This window comes from Anopheles arabiensis, chromosome 3 (genome assembly GCF_016920715.1).
Source record: "Anopheles arabiensis isolate DONGOLA chromosome 3, AaraD3, whole genome shotgun sequence".
Lineage (NCBI taxonomy): Eukaryota > Metazoa > Arthropoda > Insecta > Diptera > Culicidae > Anopheles > Anopheles arabiensis.
Genome location: NC_053518.1, coordinates 60,497,173 through 60,516,485, shown reverse-complemented (window position 1 = coordinate 60,516,485; position 19,313 = coordinate 60,497,173). Strand labels below are relative to the sequence as shown.

Genomic DNA, 19,313 nt, shown 5'->3' with positions numbered 1-19,313 from the left:
ACGATCCAAGTGATATATTTGATGGAAAAGTACTCTCGATTTCACCTGTTAAATAGCATTTCCAAGGTGAAATGTGTCAGGTTGATTTATCGAGCCTACAGCGAAGCTGACGGATTCGATCTGTGTGCGGGGTCCTTTTTTTGTTCAATCGTGACACAGTTTCAAACAGCATAACGCACGGTATCATATGCAAAGGATGCTGCTGATATTACAGGATAATGGGAATTTACCAAGGTATTTATAAAAAATGGATTTTGAGTCGCCTGTTTTCAATCAGAAATGGAATATAAAACGCAATTCGAAAAATACACACATTGATAAACAAAAACGTAATGTTTGCTCGTATGTCAAATAACTAACATTTTATTTCAGTAACATTGGGCTGATAAGTAGTATCCTATAACAATTCAATTCCATCCATTGTCGATCGCAGCCTGAAAAATATTCGCATGTTGCAATCATTTAGTAAGAAGGTTTCATGGTTAAAAAGTCATCTCCTTATTGCCTGATAAAACGCACGTTCACGTTGGGTGTAAAGTTCTCATTTAGATTTAAATTTCAATTTACCTGATAAATGTTTTAATGATTTTTACTCGCTTCAACTATATATCCTAATCGAGTGTTTGCTTTTCGACCGTAAGTATACAATATATGAAATCTCAAATCTCAAGAAAAAATACTCCCAGGCATTACCTCTTGAAAAGGATCCACTCTCGCTGGGGAACCCTTGTCCCTTTTTCGAATGTGGGTAGAGATTACGTTGATAAAAATAAATACCATATCGTTAGGGGATCGTAATATCGTCAACCATCGAGAGCATCTGTAGCCTAGGGTCTTCAAACTAGCCATCTGTCAGTTGCGTTCATCGGTACTTCCGTGGTTTGGAAGCGTATGCTACCCATTTGTGGCGTGACAAGACGTATTGGCATATTTATGTGCGACCATAAAAATAAATTGAATGCTACCATTTCTCCGGCCAGCGGTGACTTAGTACCGTTAGCTTAAAGTTGGTGGTTAAGTTGTGTGCCGATCATTCTCAACAGCTTGTCATTTGCAAGGGCTGTTGGACACTAGAGGGACACGATTGAGCAGTGCAATAAATACGTATTAATTTTCTACTTCAGTGATTCGCAACCGATTATTCTTGGTGTGTTTGGAGCACTTCCAAATATGCTTATGCATCTTCTAGTAGGACATACGTACTAGCAGAAGTTCGAAATTTGACCTTTTTTTCGTCGGGTTCTTTGATTTATTGCTAATGAAAACATCCTGCGGAGGAGTCAAGTTACATCAAGAGTGGTTTGAAATTTGAATTATCTATGATTGTAAATATAGTAAATATACTTTATTTTATACATTGACGTTTATTGAGAAAACATTCGAAATATTGGACTATTTTTCAAATAACGTATTGTTTGTCATTAAAAAGTTTTACTTAAATTTCTGTCCATGACAATGCAAATAATTCCTGGAATTAAACATAATTTTCTCTTTTCCGTCTCTTTACTTATAATTTTGCCTAACTACATCATACCGCTTCACAAAATAGAGCACTTGTTGCAAAACAGTTGAACAAGTGATTTAGTGCGATCTTATTTCGTTATGTTTTTTACTGACTTCCGACTGGTACCCAGAGGCAGAACACCGAGATGCTATACGGATGCGTCTCGCAAGCAGCAAAACGAGGCGTGGAAAGCAAAATTTAACTTTATTGAAGTAATTACCTGTTTACAACCATCGGAACGCTTGGCATCACCATGGGAATGGTTTGCCTGGAAAGTTTGCCGAACGCACCGTGGATCCCTAAAATTCGTCCCACGTTTCGTATTTGAAAACAACGAAACAGCAACAAAACAGCAAAACAAAATCTACTTATCCTTGGCGCAATAGTCAATGAAGGAAATCAACTTACCATTGAAATTTAAACAAACAAACTGCTCTCGAAAAGTGTTTTTTTTTTTCATGGGATGGCTGGGTATCTCTCTAAAATCTTGTTAGTACCTGCAGTTCGCTTTCGAACGCACGCTTAACGGGATATTCTATGCGCCATCCAAGCTCATTACGAGCGGCAATGACTTCTTTTAAAGAGCAAAATAGTCGTAAATCCCCGGGAGGATAAGCACGACAAGGTTCATCTTTAAGTAACCGAGAGCCGGTTTAGGTTCATGCAAAGAGTGCTCCTAGTGCCGTATAGGTGATTGTTTGCGTCCTGCGCGGGGCAGTGTTGAGGTTAATTTGACCTAGCGTAAATGATGCGATGTACTCTAAGGAATTTAAATTGCATCAATTTTAATGTAAAGAAGCCAACTACAGGGCAGAAATCAAATGTTTGGACAAAAAAACGGTAGCTACCTCATAAATTAATCTCCCATAAAGTTTTCCCCGCCAGATTCTTCACGATGATCCTAATAAGACCCCACCACCGGTTGCAGGTAAATTAATGTCCACCAGGACCGCTATCGTAAGATCGTAAAAACTGGCTTGGCCGAGTGCGTTGGGTTCCGTCCGGAACGGAACGGGAAAAGGAAATAACTTCTCGTGACATTTTGAGCGGTCCAATTTTGGTAAAGGTGAATAAATATTTGCCCATCTATGAGGTAGGATTCGGCTCTACCCCTGCCACTAGCATGTCCCAGTAGTTAATATATCTTTTTGGCAATAAACCGAAAACACCCGCTGTGGAAAGATTGCCTTCCCGTGGTTCTGGTCGTTCCGTCGGTGTCGCATACCACCGATGGATTGTGGATGAACCCAACAGTAGATTATTTCTTTCCATTCAACCGCTGGACACTGGATGCCCTGGCAGGACCTTACCTCCAACTCATCGTGTATTGGTTGATCTTGTGGATCAGCTAGAACGAAGGACGTAAAGTATACATGCATAAAGCTTCATAGAAAGCCCCAAAGTCTACCGTTTGGGCCGTTTTAAAACCACACGGTTTGAGTTATTTTACCGAAGTTATGATGGTACCGGATGAAGAAGGCGACGGCGTGTTACATTTTTCGAATAGCGTCGTGCGACATTCTTGAAGGTTGGGTCGATGAAAAACTGAACCATAATTTTATGGACCCACTTTCAACTTTACCTTCCTCTCAAAGAAGTTCTTTTCAACCTTTGTGAGGCCTCCGGTATGAAGTCTATTGTAAGCATAATTCAAAAAGGCGGACTCTATTTTGATCTTCATCCTCCTGGTTCTTTCGATGCAGATTATCTTCCTACCCAATGTATCCGGGAGATAAAGTGAGAGTTTATGAAGCGGTAAATAATTAAAATACATCCAGCAAGCTCATTTGTCACGTTCGGCGAAGTGTATCCAGTGGTGTTATCCTTCCGGTCAGGCAAACCGGATGAACTTCTTCCGGCTGATTTCAGGAGTGTGCTGTATCAGCTAGTTTTAGGCTCAAGAAAAGAAGATGGGCATATAAAATGAAGGATTTAGCTGATAGAGAGATCCAGAGACAGGAAAAATCGCTCTGGTTTCGAACGTGGTAGAATAATACATAAAAATAAGCAGTTTAAGAGTCTATAAATTTAAATCTAATCTTCCTCGCTAAATGATGATATGCTTCTACATCTACCTATCTAAAGCCTTTCAAGATTTATGTCGTGTATCAGAATTCTAGATTTTTTGAGGAATTTTAAGATTGTGTATCGACCATCAAAATCAAATATTCTTCTTCTTCTTTGCTTCAACAACCGTTGTCGGTCAAGGCCTGTCTGTACCCACTTGTGGGGTTGGCTTTCAGTGACATATGAATTACTCCCCATAACAGGATAGTCAGCCCTACATACGTTCCCATTCGGGGCTTAAACCTATGACGGGCATGTTGTTAAGGCGTACGAGTTGACGACTTTACCACGAGACCAGCTTAATCAAAATCAAATAGTTATTGTAATAAAAAACGCACGTGAGAGCTGTTTTATCAACAAAATGTTGTGAATAAATGTTCGAATAAAGAAAATGTTTTGAGGATGTTTCAATTTTGCACGAATTTCGAATGTTTAAATGAAAACAATTGTGTGATTGTTTTACAAACAGCACCATCGTGCAAGAATTTGAATCTAAACTTCGTTTATTTATGTTGCCCGTAAAAATGGAAGTCGTATTCCGTTTCCGCCTAATCGTTTCACCCCAGCGAACTGAAATCTTCCCGAAATAGTACCGGATCACAACTTTACATCGCCGGCATTTGTCTCCAAACCCTGCCAACAGTTCAGGTTCCACTTGCACCAAAAGCAATGCTTCTACTTGCCAACGCGTGGCCCCGTACTATTGCAATCCTTCTCCTAGAGCAAGAAAGCATACCTTTGGCCAAACGATGCACGTGTGTTTGCTATAAGCAAGTAGTAGCAAAGATCGCACCGTGACAGTATTTCGGAAACCGTCTTGAAACACGCTCGACGGGCGACAATGTAATTTATGGAAAACTAACGCTATAATTCAGCAGGCAAACACAAACTTTATTGAAATAGGACAAGAATTTCATGCTCGCTCTCCCTTCTGTTGCCTCGGTAGTTGTCCGTGGGTAGGGCATTGGTAGCTGTTTTCGACTCGCTGTTACCGTTTATACGAGGCCTCCTTGCTCACCTTGCAGCCATAACCTCGAACAAGTAAGCATCCGGCGCGAATGCGTGCTGTACTTTTGAAGTGTGTTTCATTTCCTTGCCGGGCGAAAACTTTTACTGCACTGGGTACGTGAAAGAATCTGATGCACCAGAGCTCGCCTGCAAGGTGGAAACTGTGTCAAAAAGCGGAAAAATATATATATTTCAAATCAAGCAGCAAAAAAAGGACACATCCCTCACGGGATCCACGAGTAGTCTTTTTTAGCTTTTCGGCTTTTTTTCGGCCTTTTTGACTGTGCGCTTGTCGAGGTCTTAGTCACATGTTCGTGTGTGTGTGTATGTGTATGTTGTGAAACTCCCCAATTTAGCCGGTTAAACGTACTTTCACCCGGATGATGCTTTTCGGTGCAGCTGAGCAAACACTCAAAGGCACGGGTATGGCTCCAAGTCAACCTTCTGGCACACTGGTTTGCTTGTATCTGAGTTCATGTTGCGAATTTCATTCGGTAACAGCGCTTGAAAGAAAAAAAAGCTCGCATCTGGATCTTTTCAACCATTCTAATTTGGCAGCTGAGTCTAAAAAAACACTTTAACAGACCCATCACGCCTATATATGTATATGGTGCAATGGCCACGCAAACGTACCGAGCAAAGCGAACAAAGGCGGTAGAGAAAAAAAATACAAGTTTTGTGTATTTATCTTCGTTGCATTGCAACACAGACATTGCAGCTTTCGTTTGCAGAAGGATGCGCCCAGGCTGAGAAGACACCTTCTGAACAAACAGCATAATGAGCTTACGTATCTTGGGTGTATGCTTGCAGTGTGGGTTTATTAGAGGTTCATATTAAAAGGTGAGGACGATATCATCACCACCGCCAAGGGTATTATTATTTGCCGTAAGTGTGAGTGCTATGTTTGTATGAGCTAAACAGCGGTCTGTCTGCTCAAGGATCATCGACAAAAGTAGAGCCTAATAGTACGGTGAGCTTTTTGCATAACAACGCAACGTAATGAATCTTAACATATTTGTTTCTTTTTCAATTTCTAGTATCAAAACTGGAGCAATTAATTTTGGGTATGTTAAGTAGCGCCTTTTGTTGAATTTATACGCGTACTAATGGCTCAATTTAAATCTTACTAGACTTATTTTAGTGTAACAGATTTTTTATTTTGTGTTAGCAATTTTTGGTTGCTTTTAAGCTGCCGATAGTCTGCCGAATTATTGAAGCGGACGAACACTATCCAAGTCTGATTTGAATAGGTAAATGATATAATTTTGAGCTCAATTATGCATTTACGCAATGCAAGTGTTCTCATGTCACTTAAAGATATTTCTTTTAGTTAGCTCATGCCATGATTATTTTCACCGCATATTCTAATTAATGGAATATTGAACGCTCGTGCGGCAGTAATTTATTAAAGCTAATTGATGCCATTATTTAAATTGTTTAAAATCACGTCATTATGTTCTTTTTCTGATTTCAACATAGAACTAAAATAAACTAAACGAAGGTTGAGTTTTTTTCCTCTCAGAATTTGACGTGGTCATTTTTCTTCGTTAAACTAACGTTACTGACCCCTTTCATCTTTCATTTAACCCGTGAAGAATTACTGCAACCTTTCGCTGCGTAGCTAAATTAATCCCGTACCAACCGTCCACCATTTCTGACGGATCATTTATTTTAAATGAAAAATGATTGTCCAACGAGTGTGTTGTATTATTTATTAGCATCAACGGCAAAAGGGTACCCTTACTGTAGTAGCTGGCAAGGCAGGAAACCTTACTAGACGGGTACCACATGTCCATCCATCTTCGGTAGCATGGTACCATTTCACCGTTACCAGCGCTGTCCACCGCACTGGAAACTCACTGTTTTATGCACTGTGTGCACTGAAACTTCCAAACCTTCTGCCTCCGGTCCTATTGCTTTGGGTGGTTGCTGATGGGAAGATAATACCCATCAGCTGCGATAACAGATTCATGGCGATGTTTGCTGGTAGTTATGTACCTGTAATGTTGTGCGGAGCGGAGAGCAGAAGAATAGCGGAAGCCACAAACGAAATTGTCTGTGACAATACGCATCTATCGAGAGGTTAGGTAATGGGGTACCCAATGCTAGATGAAACGACCACCAGATGAGTATAAACACTATCGCAACCGACCGCACGTAAATACGATTGCGAACCCACCAAGTTTTCCCATCGGTGCGACACCGTATACGTGCCCACGATTGCTACCACAGTCAGCCACACCTCTAACTAATAAACCACAATCTCTCCCCCGTCAAGTAGCATAGGTTCCCCGACAAGCGGATGGGTGGGAAAACCGCCGACTGCTGGCTTTTGCGTGATCGATGTACTGATACAATTTTCCTCTCCATCTACCGCCGTGCTTGCTGCTGTGGCGCGCGCGCGTTCCAATTACAGATATCACCAGCGGTGGCATCCAGCCTCATCAGCCCTACGATGGATATAAATCATTCCTCGATACCAGCACGGCCCATCTGCGCACGTACGTGGCGTCCGGTTCGGTTGCGTCCGGGTCCTCCAGCCAGTTCGGTGGCGTGCATCACGCCCAACAGCAGACACCGGGGCAGAGCTCGCAAAGCAAATGGGAGGAACCATACTTTGACGACACAACGCCGAGGAATGTGACTGGACTCGTTGGCAAATCCGCTTATCTGAGCTGCCGGGTGAAGAACCTGGGCAACAAAACGGTAAGATGCAACTCACTGTCAACTCAGCATGCGCTTTGCGTCCCTCCGCTTAGGTGCATTCCGTTCATCAAACATATGTTGTATGGATTTTGCACCACTCCAAAAAACCAGATCCATATGCAATGTTATTACATAAATGCAGCCTACGAGAAGGCACTGCTGTACGCTAGCAGCCAACCACGAAAGAGTCGTAAGGGACACGTTGACAGCAAGGATTAGATTGTCATTCACTTGCCCTCAGGCTTTGGGTCTGGAAGTGCCCCAGAAATGCAACGCTTTAACGGTTTACTAAGTTAACCAGACGTTTGTAGGTGTGGGTTGCGTGAATTATGATTTAATCACACTGCCATACTGATTTAACAATACTATCGTATATTTGGGAGCTACTTGGCGGTCTTTTCTACAGCCACGTAGGCTCCTAAAAATGCAGATTTGATCGTATTTGATTCCCAACATAAATTTTTACATGTAGCTAGTCAGTCCTTACTGTTCGCAGATGGGGTACAAAAGTATAATTAGCTTATACAGCCAAACGCCTGAAGATCTCGTAAAAGAAAGAGAGACGCATTAACAAGAGTATCGGTTAACTTAATAAATGCTTTTGTAAAAGATATTCTTACGGCTTTTGAACATTTCATTCAACTTCAGCAGCGAATAAACAATTTAAATATTGCTTTCAATTTTTTTAAATTATTTGTTACACATTAGAATGAAACTACAAAATGTTATCAAAAATGTTTAAAGCAAATTTTAGACGAGGTTAAGAATTTAGTCGTGAATTGTTGATTAAATCATGTGTTGATCAATTAATTACCAAGCTAGAATTTTCTATACATTTTGTTTTGTTTTATACGACACACAATTCTTTGGCTTTCGCCATTCATTTATTTAAGTTGTGGGCAACATTTAACTTATCAGCACATTTGCTACCATTCGTAATTTTCCCTCGCTCGACTTGTTATTTCACTGTGAATAATGAGCTTGTTTCTGACGTCGGAGCCATCCATAATTATTTAAATTATCCAACATCAAACAACTTGTGTGCGATGCACGTGTGTACAACATTTTGTTTCGATGACTCGCCAAAAAAGCCAAAATTTATGCAAACCTTCACCAGCAAGCGCACAAGCCACCGCTTGGTACACGTTGCCGTTCCGGGCACGCCAAAGGGGTTTTCTACGATTCGATTAAATTTTCGCACCACATCAACAATACAAACGTATCGCGAAACAGTGGCGGCGTGGCCCGTAGCGCGTATGATGAGTGCCGATCGCGGAAGCTGGTACCGACCTCGGGAAAATAAACATTCATTAACGGAAAGACAAATTAATTTGCTTGTGCTGGTCGTTTTTTGTTTTACGGCGAAGGATGCTTGCCAACAAACGATTTTGGAATACAAGGGGAAGAAAAAAAGTATACCCAACAATTGCTGACTTTTGGGCTTCATTAATTGCAAACATCATCTCGGAATAGGGTTCTCGCCTTTTTACCTTTTGGCGAAGGAGCGTACAAACACGACGCAATGATCAAAGGTGCCCCCGTAAAAAATAGCCTTTTGCGTACAGCAGTCTGGAAGGCAAATGGTTGCAGCAGTTCGTAAATTTTCATTCGATGGCCATAATTAACAGGTCGCCCGCACCCGTCGATTACAAAAGCCGAAAGAGTTATGGTCCGATGGGTGGATCGTTTGGTTTTAAGTACTTTTCGTCCTCTTTCTCGCTACATTTACGAGGCTTCGGTACCGGTATAATCGAGCAGCCGCTTGGAACTTATTTTATTTTCTGATGTATTGCCAAACGCCGGAATGTCGTTAGGCTTATCATTTTTAAGAAGTTGCTGAAAGGGATGCCCAGTTGAAACGATCAAAACAACTAAAGGGACCGGCTCTTAATTGCTGCTTGCTAGCAGGCTTTTTGAGACACACGATCGATTCAGAAGCTGTTCTTTCTACCGGCTGGTAAAAAGCCATGAAAATTATCTTATTTGGGCGAAACAATATTTATGGCTTCAAAACTCTGCTCTTGTCGCAGTGTCCAAGCTAGGTAAAAGAAGAAACACTAAACAAATAAGTATGATTTTATTATGTTGATGGCAAAATTTAATTTAAATTTAATTTAAATTTAAACTGTCATAAAAATCTATTCGACCTACGGCAATGTTTTATAGGTCATCTCCTTCGCTCGATTGATCGATTAATCTAATAATCGACATACACATACGTGGTACAGTCGTCTACTCGTACGACTTAACAACATGGCGATCATGGGTTCAAGCCTCCTCTGGACCGTCCCCCCGTAACATTCTGAATGGCTATCCTGCTAAGGATAATCAATAATTTACTGATAGCCAAGCCCAATAGTGACAGACCTTGACCGACAACGGTTGTTGATCCAAAGAACTGTGCAAATGACATTTTGCTTTACTCTTTCATTTGCGACACCAGTGTCATGTTCCGTAGGGTTTATTTATTTATTTATTTATTTTTTTGATAAAAACAACTCATGGCGGTTTTATTCTCTCCTTCTCTTTAAACTAATTTTTTCTCTCTAAACTCAATTTTAAAAAATCAACACCTGTCTCTTTGGCTGTGAATGAATTTCACTTTCAAAGTATAGTAGGATAACAATATTTTAAGTTTTTTAATAAAAAATAATACTTCGAGCAACAAAAAATCACGTTCAAAGACTCTTTAACATGCTCAACAATGTTCTTGCTCCATAAAACGCTTAATCCATGTGTTTATCTATAGAGATTCTTAATTCAGAAGTAGAAAAAAACTCAAATTTCAAAAGCTTTTGTTTAATCTTTAGAAAAGCAAAAAGAAAAGCAAAACCTTGAAAAGAAAAGTTATCCTGCACCATTCACCATGGTTAATGTTGAACGTTTCTTGTGAAAACGCTTAACTGGAGCAACGTCCTCCGCACGCAAAAACAACGCGTGTCCAGCGACTGGCAGATGTTACCTTAAAAACTTCTCAAGATGAATGGCGACTTTTAGCGTTACCGTTCTACGACGCGACTACTTTGCAAATTCACCCTACAAAAAGGTCGATAGTCTCGTGTTTCCAAAGTCTTTGCCTTCGAGATTATTTGAGAGGCAGGAAATTTAGTATTCATTGCAAATCGACGTTGGCAGGCGACGTGAAAGTAGACCCTTTTCGTGAGCTGAAAAAGAGAACAAGATCACCCATCAAAAAAGGCTACTTGAGGATGGAAGGCTTTGCGGATGAAAGCCATTGAGAAATTATTAAGCACATTAAATCTTCCCAGAGCAAAGTTCCGTTTTCAATCGGAGTGGGAAGTCAAAACAAAAAAAGGTCATCCCAGCTGTCATAGATTTCAGAGTGCCTCAGGAACGAAAACCCCATCATTTCTCTCCAGCGGCAGTTCCCTATTCCTCGTTTTGAATAATCAAATTAAATATTTACTCTTCACGAACAATTTCTCATTTCATGCTACTCCAAAACACCCCGGTCTGTGGCATTCCATCACTGCTGTGGCTCCGAAATGGGATATCTTTCGGATGGATCCGATGACTCATGGTTACCGGTTGGGATGGACAGGTTTCGTGGATAAGGCACCGGGACATTCACATACTCACCGTCGGCAGCTACACGTACACGTCCGACCAGCGATTCCAGGCGACGCATCACAAAGACGTCGACGACTGGACGCTGCAGATAAAGTGGGCCCAAAAAAGGGACGCCGGAATCTATGAATGCCAGATTTCTACCCAGCCAGTGCGCAGCTACTTTGTCACGCTCAGTGTTGTAGGTAAGTGAACCCTGACAAAAAATTTGATGTTTTTTTCGACAAATTTCGATAAACACGGCAGAGTATGGTGGAATCAGGTTGACACCAATCATCAAAGCCATTATTTTTTTAAGTCAGCAGGACAAGGCTAATATAGTACTTATATAACATTACACGAACTCAATAAGGACGGCATAAACATACCCGTGGCGTTTGAATAATTCTCATCTTTTCTAAATTAAATACACATAAAAATAGTAGTAATTAAAATGTATGTACATCGGGTCAGATAGAATGTAAATGATAATTTAACTATACATAAGTGTTTTTATGTGCTACAATCTTTAAATAATATTTTTAAACATTTTAAACACATACATTTATTCAGGAATATCTTCGCTTACGATAGGCAACACAAATCAATTCTAGCAAAACTTGATCTACATTATGAAACAAAAAAAAACATATTGCCATTCTTTCATTTAGTGTCTTCCCCTCGGTACAGCAGTATTAGAACAATTTTGAAATAACATGTGTTTACTTATTATTACCCGCTTGGAAAATGGAAAGCCTGATGATATCCTTCACTAAACATTTAATCAGACAAACTAAACGTCCTCATCCACGTTTTCGAGCTATATCGATGTAGTGCAAGACGATTGATTACGAACCCTCGCGGGAGCCGTTTCTCTAACGAGAACAGGCCTTCGATGTCGAACCCCGTACGGTGTAATCGCGCAATCCGTCTTCGTTAGTGGCGCGGCCTTGATTTGCATTTAGAGCTTTGCCACGAATCCAGCCCTTTGCTGTAGCACTTGGCAGCATACCCCGGATGTGTTGTAATTATGTCAATCAACCCGTTTCGCATACATATAATCAAATATCATGTACGGGTGAGTTAACCGGATCGGTATTGATTTGAATTCCATTAGAGTGTTCCATCGACCGGAATGGATGCAAAACGCGATATCTCTTTAGCGTACAGGATAAGCCTTCACTAACATTTCCGCATTGTGCCACCAACGCCGCAAGCTTGCAACATTCAATAATCTCTCCCGGGGATGTACTGGAGATGTTTTTCCCTAACCCCAAAGCCATGATCGACAACCATGGTCGCGTAGGAACTAAAACTCATCTGACAATTAGTGAGTGCAATCATTCTTGGGGGAGAGAAATTTAATCCAAAAGTATTGATTTTCGTGCCAGCTCTAGGGGGGTTTAGGAAGATCGCTAAAAACCATCCTGTCAGTAATAGGCGGGTAGGTTAATTAATATCCACCAAAGATGCATAATCAAACATGCAAATGGATTAATATTGTTTTCGATTTTTGCTCTCATGTTTTTGCAACACGATTTGTTTCTCGATTGTATGCATAATCCGTGGTATAATTGAACATGTCGTATGTTCTGAGTATTTATAAGAGTATTTTAGACACAATTCATACAATGGCTATGTTTGATTAACAATTTTAGCAAAACGTATGGGACCATTCTACCAGGCGAGAAACACAATCATGTTAAAATTTCGTTTCGTTTTGAACACTCTTCATTCTGAATTTGTGTGAATTTGTAGACAATTTCAAAATCTAGTGTATATCGATCCCGTAGGTTCTAATTCTAAGTATTCTAAGCATTCTAAGTATAATGCGTTCGGTAATGATTTTGCAAAGTTAAAACAAATATTTTATTATTTTGAATGAGTTAGGAAAATCTCCCAAATAACAAAATCGACATGCTTTCTCGTTCTACCAAATAGATTGGTAAACTTGAGAGAGTGAGAAAGTATGTTGATTTTGTCGCTTGGATGATTCAGATTTATGAATCTGAATTAATATTTGAAATGATTCAATGAATCTGCGTCTCGATTGGTAAGATTCATTAATCTCAAAGATTCATGAAACTCAACGTTTCATGAACATCAAAAGATTCTTCTTCTTCTTCTTTGGCTCAACAACCGTTGTCGGTCAAGGCCTGCCTGTACCACTTGTGGGCTTGGCTTTCAGTGACTAATTTCCCCCCATAGCAGGATAGTCAGTCCTACGCATGGCGGCACGGTTCATTTGGGGAATCAAAAGATTCACAAATCATAAATCTTCAAAGATTCGATGGATTTTGAGCTTCTTATTATTCTTCTTATTGACGTAACAACCTACGTGGTCATGCCAGCTTATACAAGCTTTCGAGACTTCTTGGCTAGTACCACGCAGCCGGATAATTTGTTTTGCTACGGGAAGACGGTTTATGCGTGTTCTTGAACCCACGACGGGCATGTTGTCAGGTGGAATCACGCAAACTCAATATTTTTAAAATCATACATACCTAAAGAATCATGAATCCCTGTATATATATGAATTTTTATGGACTCATCAATCTTTCGATATTCATGAATCCTTGTATCTTTTGGGATTCATGAATCCTTGAACATTCATGATTTTTTTTAGATTCATAAATCCTTTGATATTATGAATCTTCAGGGAATCACGAATTGAGATTCGAGATTCGTTTTACTTATCACTGAAAATTCATTTAAATGAATCTCAACGAAAGATGCATGAAACTCAACACTATACAGAACAATTCAATAGCTCTTTTAGTTTACTTCGAGCGCCAGTTTGCAACATTACGTTATACCAGATTGGATTTCATAAATTTGAAGCAATCGGGTCATAATGGCAAATCTTAACATTACGTATTCAACACGCAACATTCCTCAAAGAGTTTGCTTAGATGGCTGCATTGGATTGTTTTGAAATTTGTCAGAGCTCATCTAGAAATTATATTCGTAGCTCATAATTATATGTCTTGATATTATATGTCCCATATTTCCAAAATGTGTTACTCCATTCCCAAAAAATAACTCTTCCTTCGCTCAAATGTGTCATACTTTTACTAGTTAATGTTCAGAACATAAAGAACGCATCTTAGCTATCAAGGGCACATTGACTAAATCTATTCGAATCAAATTGATTCCATATTATGTTTTATCTGACAATACCCGATCTTGTGATTTTCAAATGTAGCAATGTTTCAATTTATGTAAATCATTCTGGAATCGAAATAAAATAACTACAAAACAAAAATATTGGATCCCAACATCCACCGAAATATCAAAATATATTCTTCGATGACAAGATGAAGTTGTGTCTTTAAATCTTTTTATCTTTAATTTTTGTTATGCAAACTTTTCAGTTGCGTTTTCAACTGTCTTTGAGATATTTAACTAGCTCAATGGGCAAGTAGTTTTATTCATGAATGTTATTCCATATTATTGTAACCATGCTCTTCAAACTTAATTTTTGTGCTTTTTTAAACGTCTATGCAAAAGTATGACTTTTTTGTTATAGATTCTGCTAAATATTACATTCATGTTGATTGTGAAATATTCTTGAATATTAAACTTCCTCAGCCTAAAGCGAACCGGCCATCACTTGGATCCAGTAAGATAATAAATGTTTTTCCGGAAGCAAGTTCTTCAAGTGATTCTATCGCTGCATAACAAAGAACACGCTGCTTTTACAGAATCACTATTCAAACTTATTAACCGCATTCCGTATAGCGCAGCTTCTTTCAATAGATTTCCGGCTGCCAACTTATGGAGGCTCGTAGAAAAACACTTACCTATCCAACACGATGCCGTTCAGCATCGTCCGAAATAAATCGTTCAATCGTTGGGCATTGTCCCGCTGGAGCATCCTTGGACGATGAGCGTCAAGAATGGCGCAAATAAGCGCCCGGAAGGTGTAGGGTAATTGTCGCACAAACGGCAGAGAAATACGCCGGAAAAAGGAAGTCACTCCGTCTCTCGAAAACTTTCCTCTGTCGCTGCTAAACGAAAGCATCCAAACCGACCGGTGTGGCACGTTATTTATGCACCGAAGCATTCTTTAATTGGGGCGTCAGTTTTGCTTTTCATGCCCATGAAGCGCGTAGAGGCTTTTCGGGCGGCTTTTAATGAGAAAACTCCTGCATCCGGCGATCTAGCCATATCGTGTACTTAGTGTAGCAAGGAAACAGAGCGACTCTAATGTACACCACACATTGAGGTCGTAGATCTGAGGAAAGAGGGAAGATGTCTGTGCTTTTTTTCTTCATGCGGGACTGGCGAAAAGTCTCATCAATCCCAATCCCACAAGAACCACAATTCAAGCGAAAAGTTTCCCTACAGTACGGCTTCGACGTGCGATCTATCTTGTGCCCCGAAAGGCGTACTTCCTTATTATTATCTGCCATCGGTTCTGTAGGTGTGCAACGTACGAACCATACTAAACCGGAAGCACACTCGCATACGCACTTCCTGTGTGTGCGGGGTTCATTGGAACGCACGTACCGGGTGGTGCTAATTATCGAAGGACTAGATTCTTGCCACGGCGTACCGTTTGAAGGATTGGGTTTTTGTGGTGTGTGAAAACTTTCACTCGCTCAAATTGTACGGAGGCAACATAATGAGCATCAAAGTTGCGTTACTCTCGCTTGTTTGGTGTACCATGACATCCGGCCATGCCACCGAGAAAATTCTTGGCTTTCGGATAACCAAAAATGTCTCCCTCAATTTTGCCCTGTGTATGTGCTGGTGTAAAGAATTCGATGTGATGTGACTAAAAATATTCGAATGTTTAAGAGCAAAACAATGTTGACGCGTGGTTTGTGTGATGGCTGACGAGTTTAATTGATGCGAAGAACCGCCAGCTGGCATAATATAAACGCCTTTCATCGGAACCGGAAAGTGAGACACACGTGTAGCCAGCATTCATTCCCGTTTTTTCTCAGAATCATTCATTAAATCAACAGCTATCAAAAAGCGCACAATAAGGCAGATAAAAAATATTCAACCATTCCGCACACCTACAGAGATATGTCAAAGTAATTAATCCGCAATATCATTCCACATGCCATTCGCACCACCCCCAACACCAAGGGGGGTTTGTGTGTGTGTGTGTTTTGATGGGATTAAACTGCACCGGATGGGTAAACAAATTTGAAAACCCGCTTTAACGTCGTGTGTAATTTCTTAATCATTCTAATGACTTGATTGCCTCGGTGCAGGCATGTAGCTAACGAGCGTGTTTAGATGGGTGAAAAGTGGAAAGTAATAACGTTACTTTTAATCACATTTCCGGGCCAATCCACATTATAGCAGGTAAGGAGAACTAGGTACCATAAAATTAACCATTGCGCTGCCAAGCATCACTTGAACAACACCAAAACTGGTTACGAATTATATACACTTCGGATATATTCACGAGAGACAAACATTTTTAATTGCCGTTAACGTGAAAACAACAGTTGGCTTATTTATTAGCATTATTTATTAAACAAAAACAACATTGGTAGTTACTGAATATCTGGGCCTGAACCTACCTGCTCTCATAGAAAATAATGCAAAGTAAAAGCCAAACAATAATCAATTGATGAAACAACACCCTAGATCCTATTTACTGCAAGCTTTTCATTTGCACTTCCATACAATGCCGCACAACATAATTCCTACACAAGAAAAATGAACCATCTTTGAATATGCATATCAATTGACACGTACACTTACCTAACTCTCTGGGCACTCTCAAGTATTTAGTGAAAAAGTTTATACCGAGCTGAACTTACGCAAAAATGAAAAACTTTTATCTGACCGGATTCTAACGTGTTCCCTCGCTGTGCACATTGCACGAACACTTGGGGAAAAAAACCACCATGTTCGGTTCGGTTTCGGTCTGGTGGTCAGGGATCGGTCTACATCGAAATGAATCGTCCGTACAGTCCCGGATCGCTGCAAACTCAATCTCATTAAAAACTTTCCTTTCACTAACAGCCCACCGTCGAGCCGACGCAAGAACGCTCCATTTCCTCCGGTTCATCCTGGTCGTCGTTTGTGATGAAGCATTTATTCTAATTTTTCCGTTCATTTTTCTCACCACACGTTCTTCTGCCTGCCATCGTTTCTATTTGCGCTTCTTGGGTTCGTGTTCCACTAAACTCGACGCTTTTATCTCGATTCTTTGCGGAATGCAACGGGCGTGATCTTTAGTTCATTTTTTGACACATTTGCACCACAAAAGGTTCGCCCGCTCTCGTTAGGTTTCAATTTCGTCGGGAGAATTGAAATAATATGTAAATGTACCACGGTGGGTTGGGTAATGAACATACAACGATTTAAAAATGATGCCCGAATGGTACCGGCTAGGAAGCCAAAAAAAAAATAAACCTCCAGTTAATTGATGTAACAAAGTTTTACATTTGTCAAGGGAGCTGTCCATTTTGTGGATACGGCGAATGCACACAACTTTGTAAAAGTTTTTCGCCAATTTGACTCCCAAGTTAATTTAAATTTTTATTTCTCTGTGAAACTTTATTGAGGGATATATGTGGTACTAACAACCATCTGTAGCTTCTTCCAAGAAACAGTATTTTGTTAGCTAAGCACATGAAATAAAAAAAGCTTAGCACTACTTTTGATTGGATATACTGCTCGACATAGTATAACCGTTACACGTTTGATGAAGCAAACACTAATTTTTATTTCCATTTTTCTATTGAATGGTAACGAAATACAGTCTGCTCCCGAGATACGCGGTTAATGCGTCTCGCGGTTAATGCGATTAACTGAATATCACGTTTTTCAGTCCAAATACTTGCGCCAAATGGGTATTTTTACTAAATATTGCTCTTTTAATAATAATTTAATGATTCATAGTCATAGTACCTAATATTTTTTTAATAAGTTTCGTGCATGAGATGTAAAATAGATCAACTATCAAAGGGAGGTTTTATGATACTTTTATTCAAAGTCTTTAAAGGATACAGGTCATTGCATTCCTCAGGATTTGACAAAATGAAAGAAAGTTAAAAATGATAATGATTGATGATATTTCAAGTGTAATAATAAGTATCATACACCAACAAAACACGCAAAAACCTTTGATGTTCGGAATAATCTAGCGCAACGAATACAGTTAATTTTTACCAAAAACCTGTGTGTTTGTTAAGAATTTTTGCTGAGAGAACATATTTGAACATATTCTTGACTAAATTAAATTAAAAAGGATGAAGTAAGCACCAAAATTAGTAAACATAGTTGCAAAATTAACACCTCACTCACTTTTAGCTTGCGTGTGGAAATGAGCGAGGCAACTGTTAGATCCAATATCTTTGTATAAGTGCAAAAAGGACCAATGTATCCTACATAGACTTTGATTGTTCCACTGAGCGGCTGATTTTCTAGAAACAGAAAACGTCCGAAATTTAGAAAACTGCTTGCCTCCGAGTCCGGGTTTCTTGAGAACCTTTTGACCTTTGACTTGGGTTTGATCTAACATTTTTAATTATATATGAATTAGCTCATATATAATTATGCATATAATGAATTAGTCTTTTGTTAGTAATATTGATTGTTTTGAGGGCACAGTTACAGTTACAGCTATATATTTGTATATGCCATGTCTATCACAAAGAATAAGGGGTGTTCCCGTGGGATAGTCGTCAATCGAATGAATTAAACCTAGAATGAACCGTCTCGAAAGCCTCTGTATAGGCTGGTATGTCCGTATAGGACGTTAAGCCAAATAGAAGAAGAAGATCACAAACAATAAAGCATGAAGTAAACAGTCAATCAGCAGCATTTAATAGCTTTTTGTAACCATTTTATTTGTTGTGCAATATGCTTTTCTCATAATGTGTATTGAATGTGTGAAGTTTATTTACATTTTTATCTAAGTTCCTAAGGGGTAGGTTCCTCCACCCTTCGGTCACTTGTTGGACAATGGTCGCGGATTGGCGTACACAAATGAAATAACGTTACAAGTAAGACAGAGCTTCTACACTTCCTGTTGCTACACATTCACAAGCATACCGGTAAAGCGTCGTCTAATGGTATGCAAATTGTTGTACAGGAGTATTTTCGGTGAAATATGATAATCTCATAATTACCCAGCTAACCTTGTCCACTCGAAAGGGCCCAATAGTCAACTCGTGCCCCTTTTTTCTATCCTTTTTTAAGGATAAAAATTCAACTTTCTTCGCAAAGCTGAAGAAAAATATGTGCAAGAAAAATTCTGCAGACGTTTCTTCCACAGGAGCACCTTCTTTAGATTTCCTAAGCTCGATAAACGAAATGAAATGAACCCGAAGGCTTCGCTAACAGCACTGTTGGGGTAATTTCACCGGTAGCTATGTCCCCAAAACGCTCTCTATCACACACACACTCATGCACGTGCTGGATCGTACACAGGCTGGTAGGAAAATTATTGCATGAAAGTTATAATTTATGGACGACGATGGCAAAT

At 39.7% G+C, this 19,313-nt stretch overlaps 1 protein-coding gene across 2 annotated transcripts in view; it reads left to right on the top strand.

Annotated features, from left to right (window-relative positions):
• Positions 1-19,313, top strand: part of LOC120902637 (hemicentin-2-like) — a 110,231-nt gene that overhangs the window by 75,064 nt on the left and 15,854 nt on the right. For both annotated transcript variants that reach the window (XM_040311531.1, XM_040311530.1), the window contains exons 2-3: positions 6,996-7,285; positions 10,848-11,058. In XM_040311531.1, coding sequence (XP_040167465.1) covers positions 6,996-7,285; positions 10,848-11,058 — 501 coding nt within the window. The remainder of the gene's footprint in view (positions 1-6,995; positions 7,286-10,847; positions 11,059-19,313) is intronic.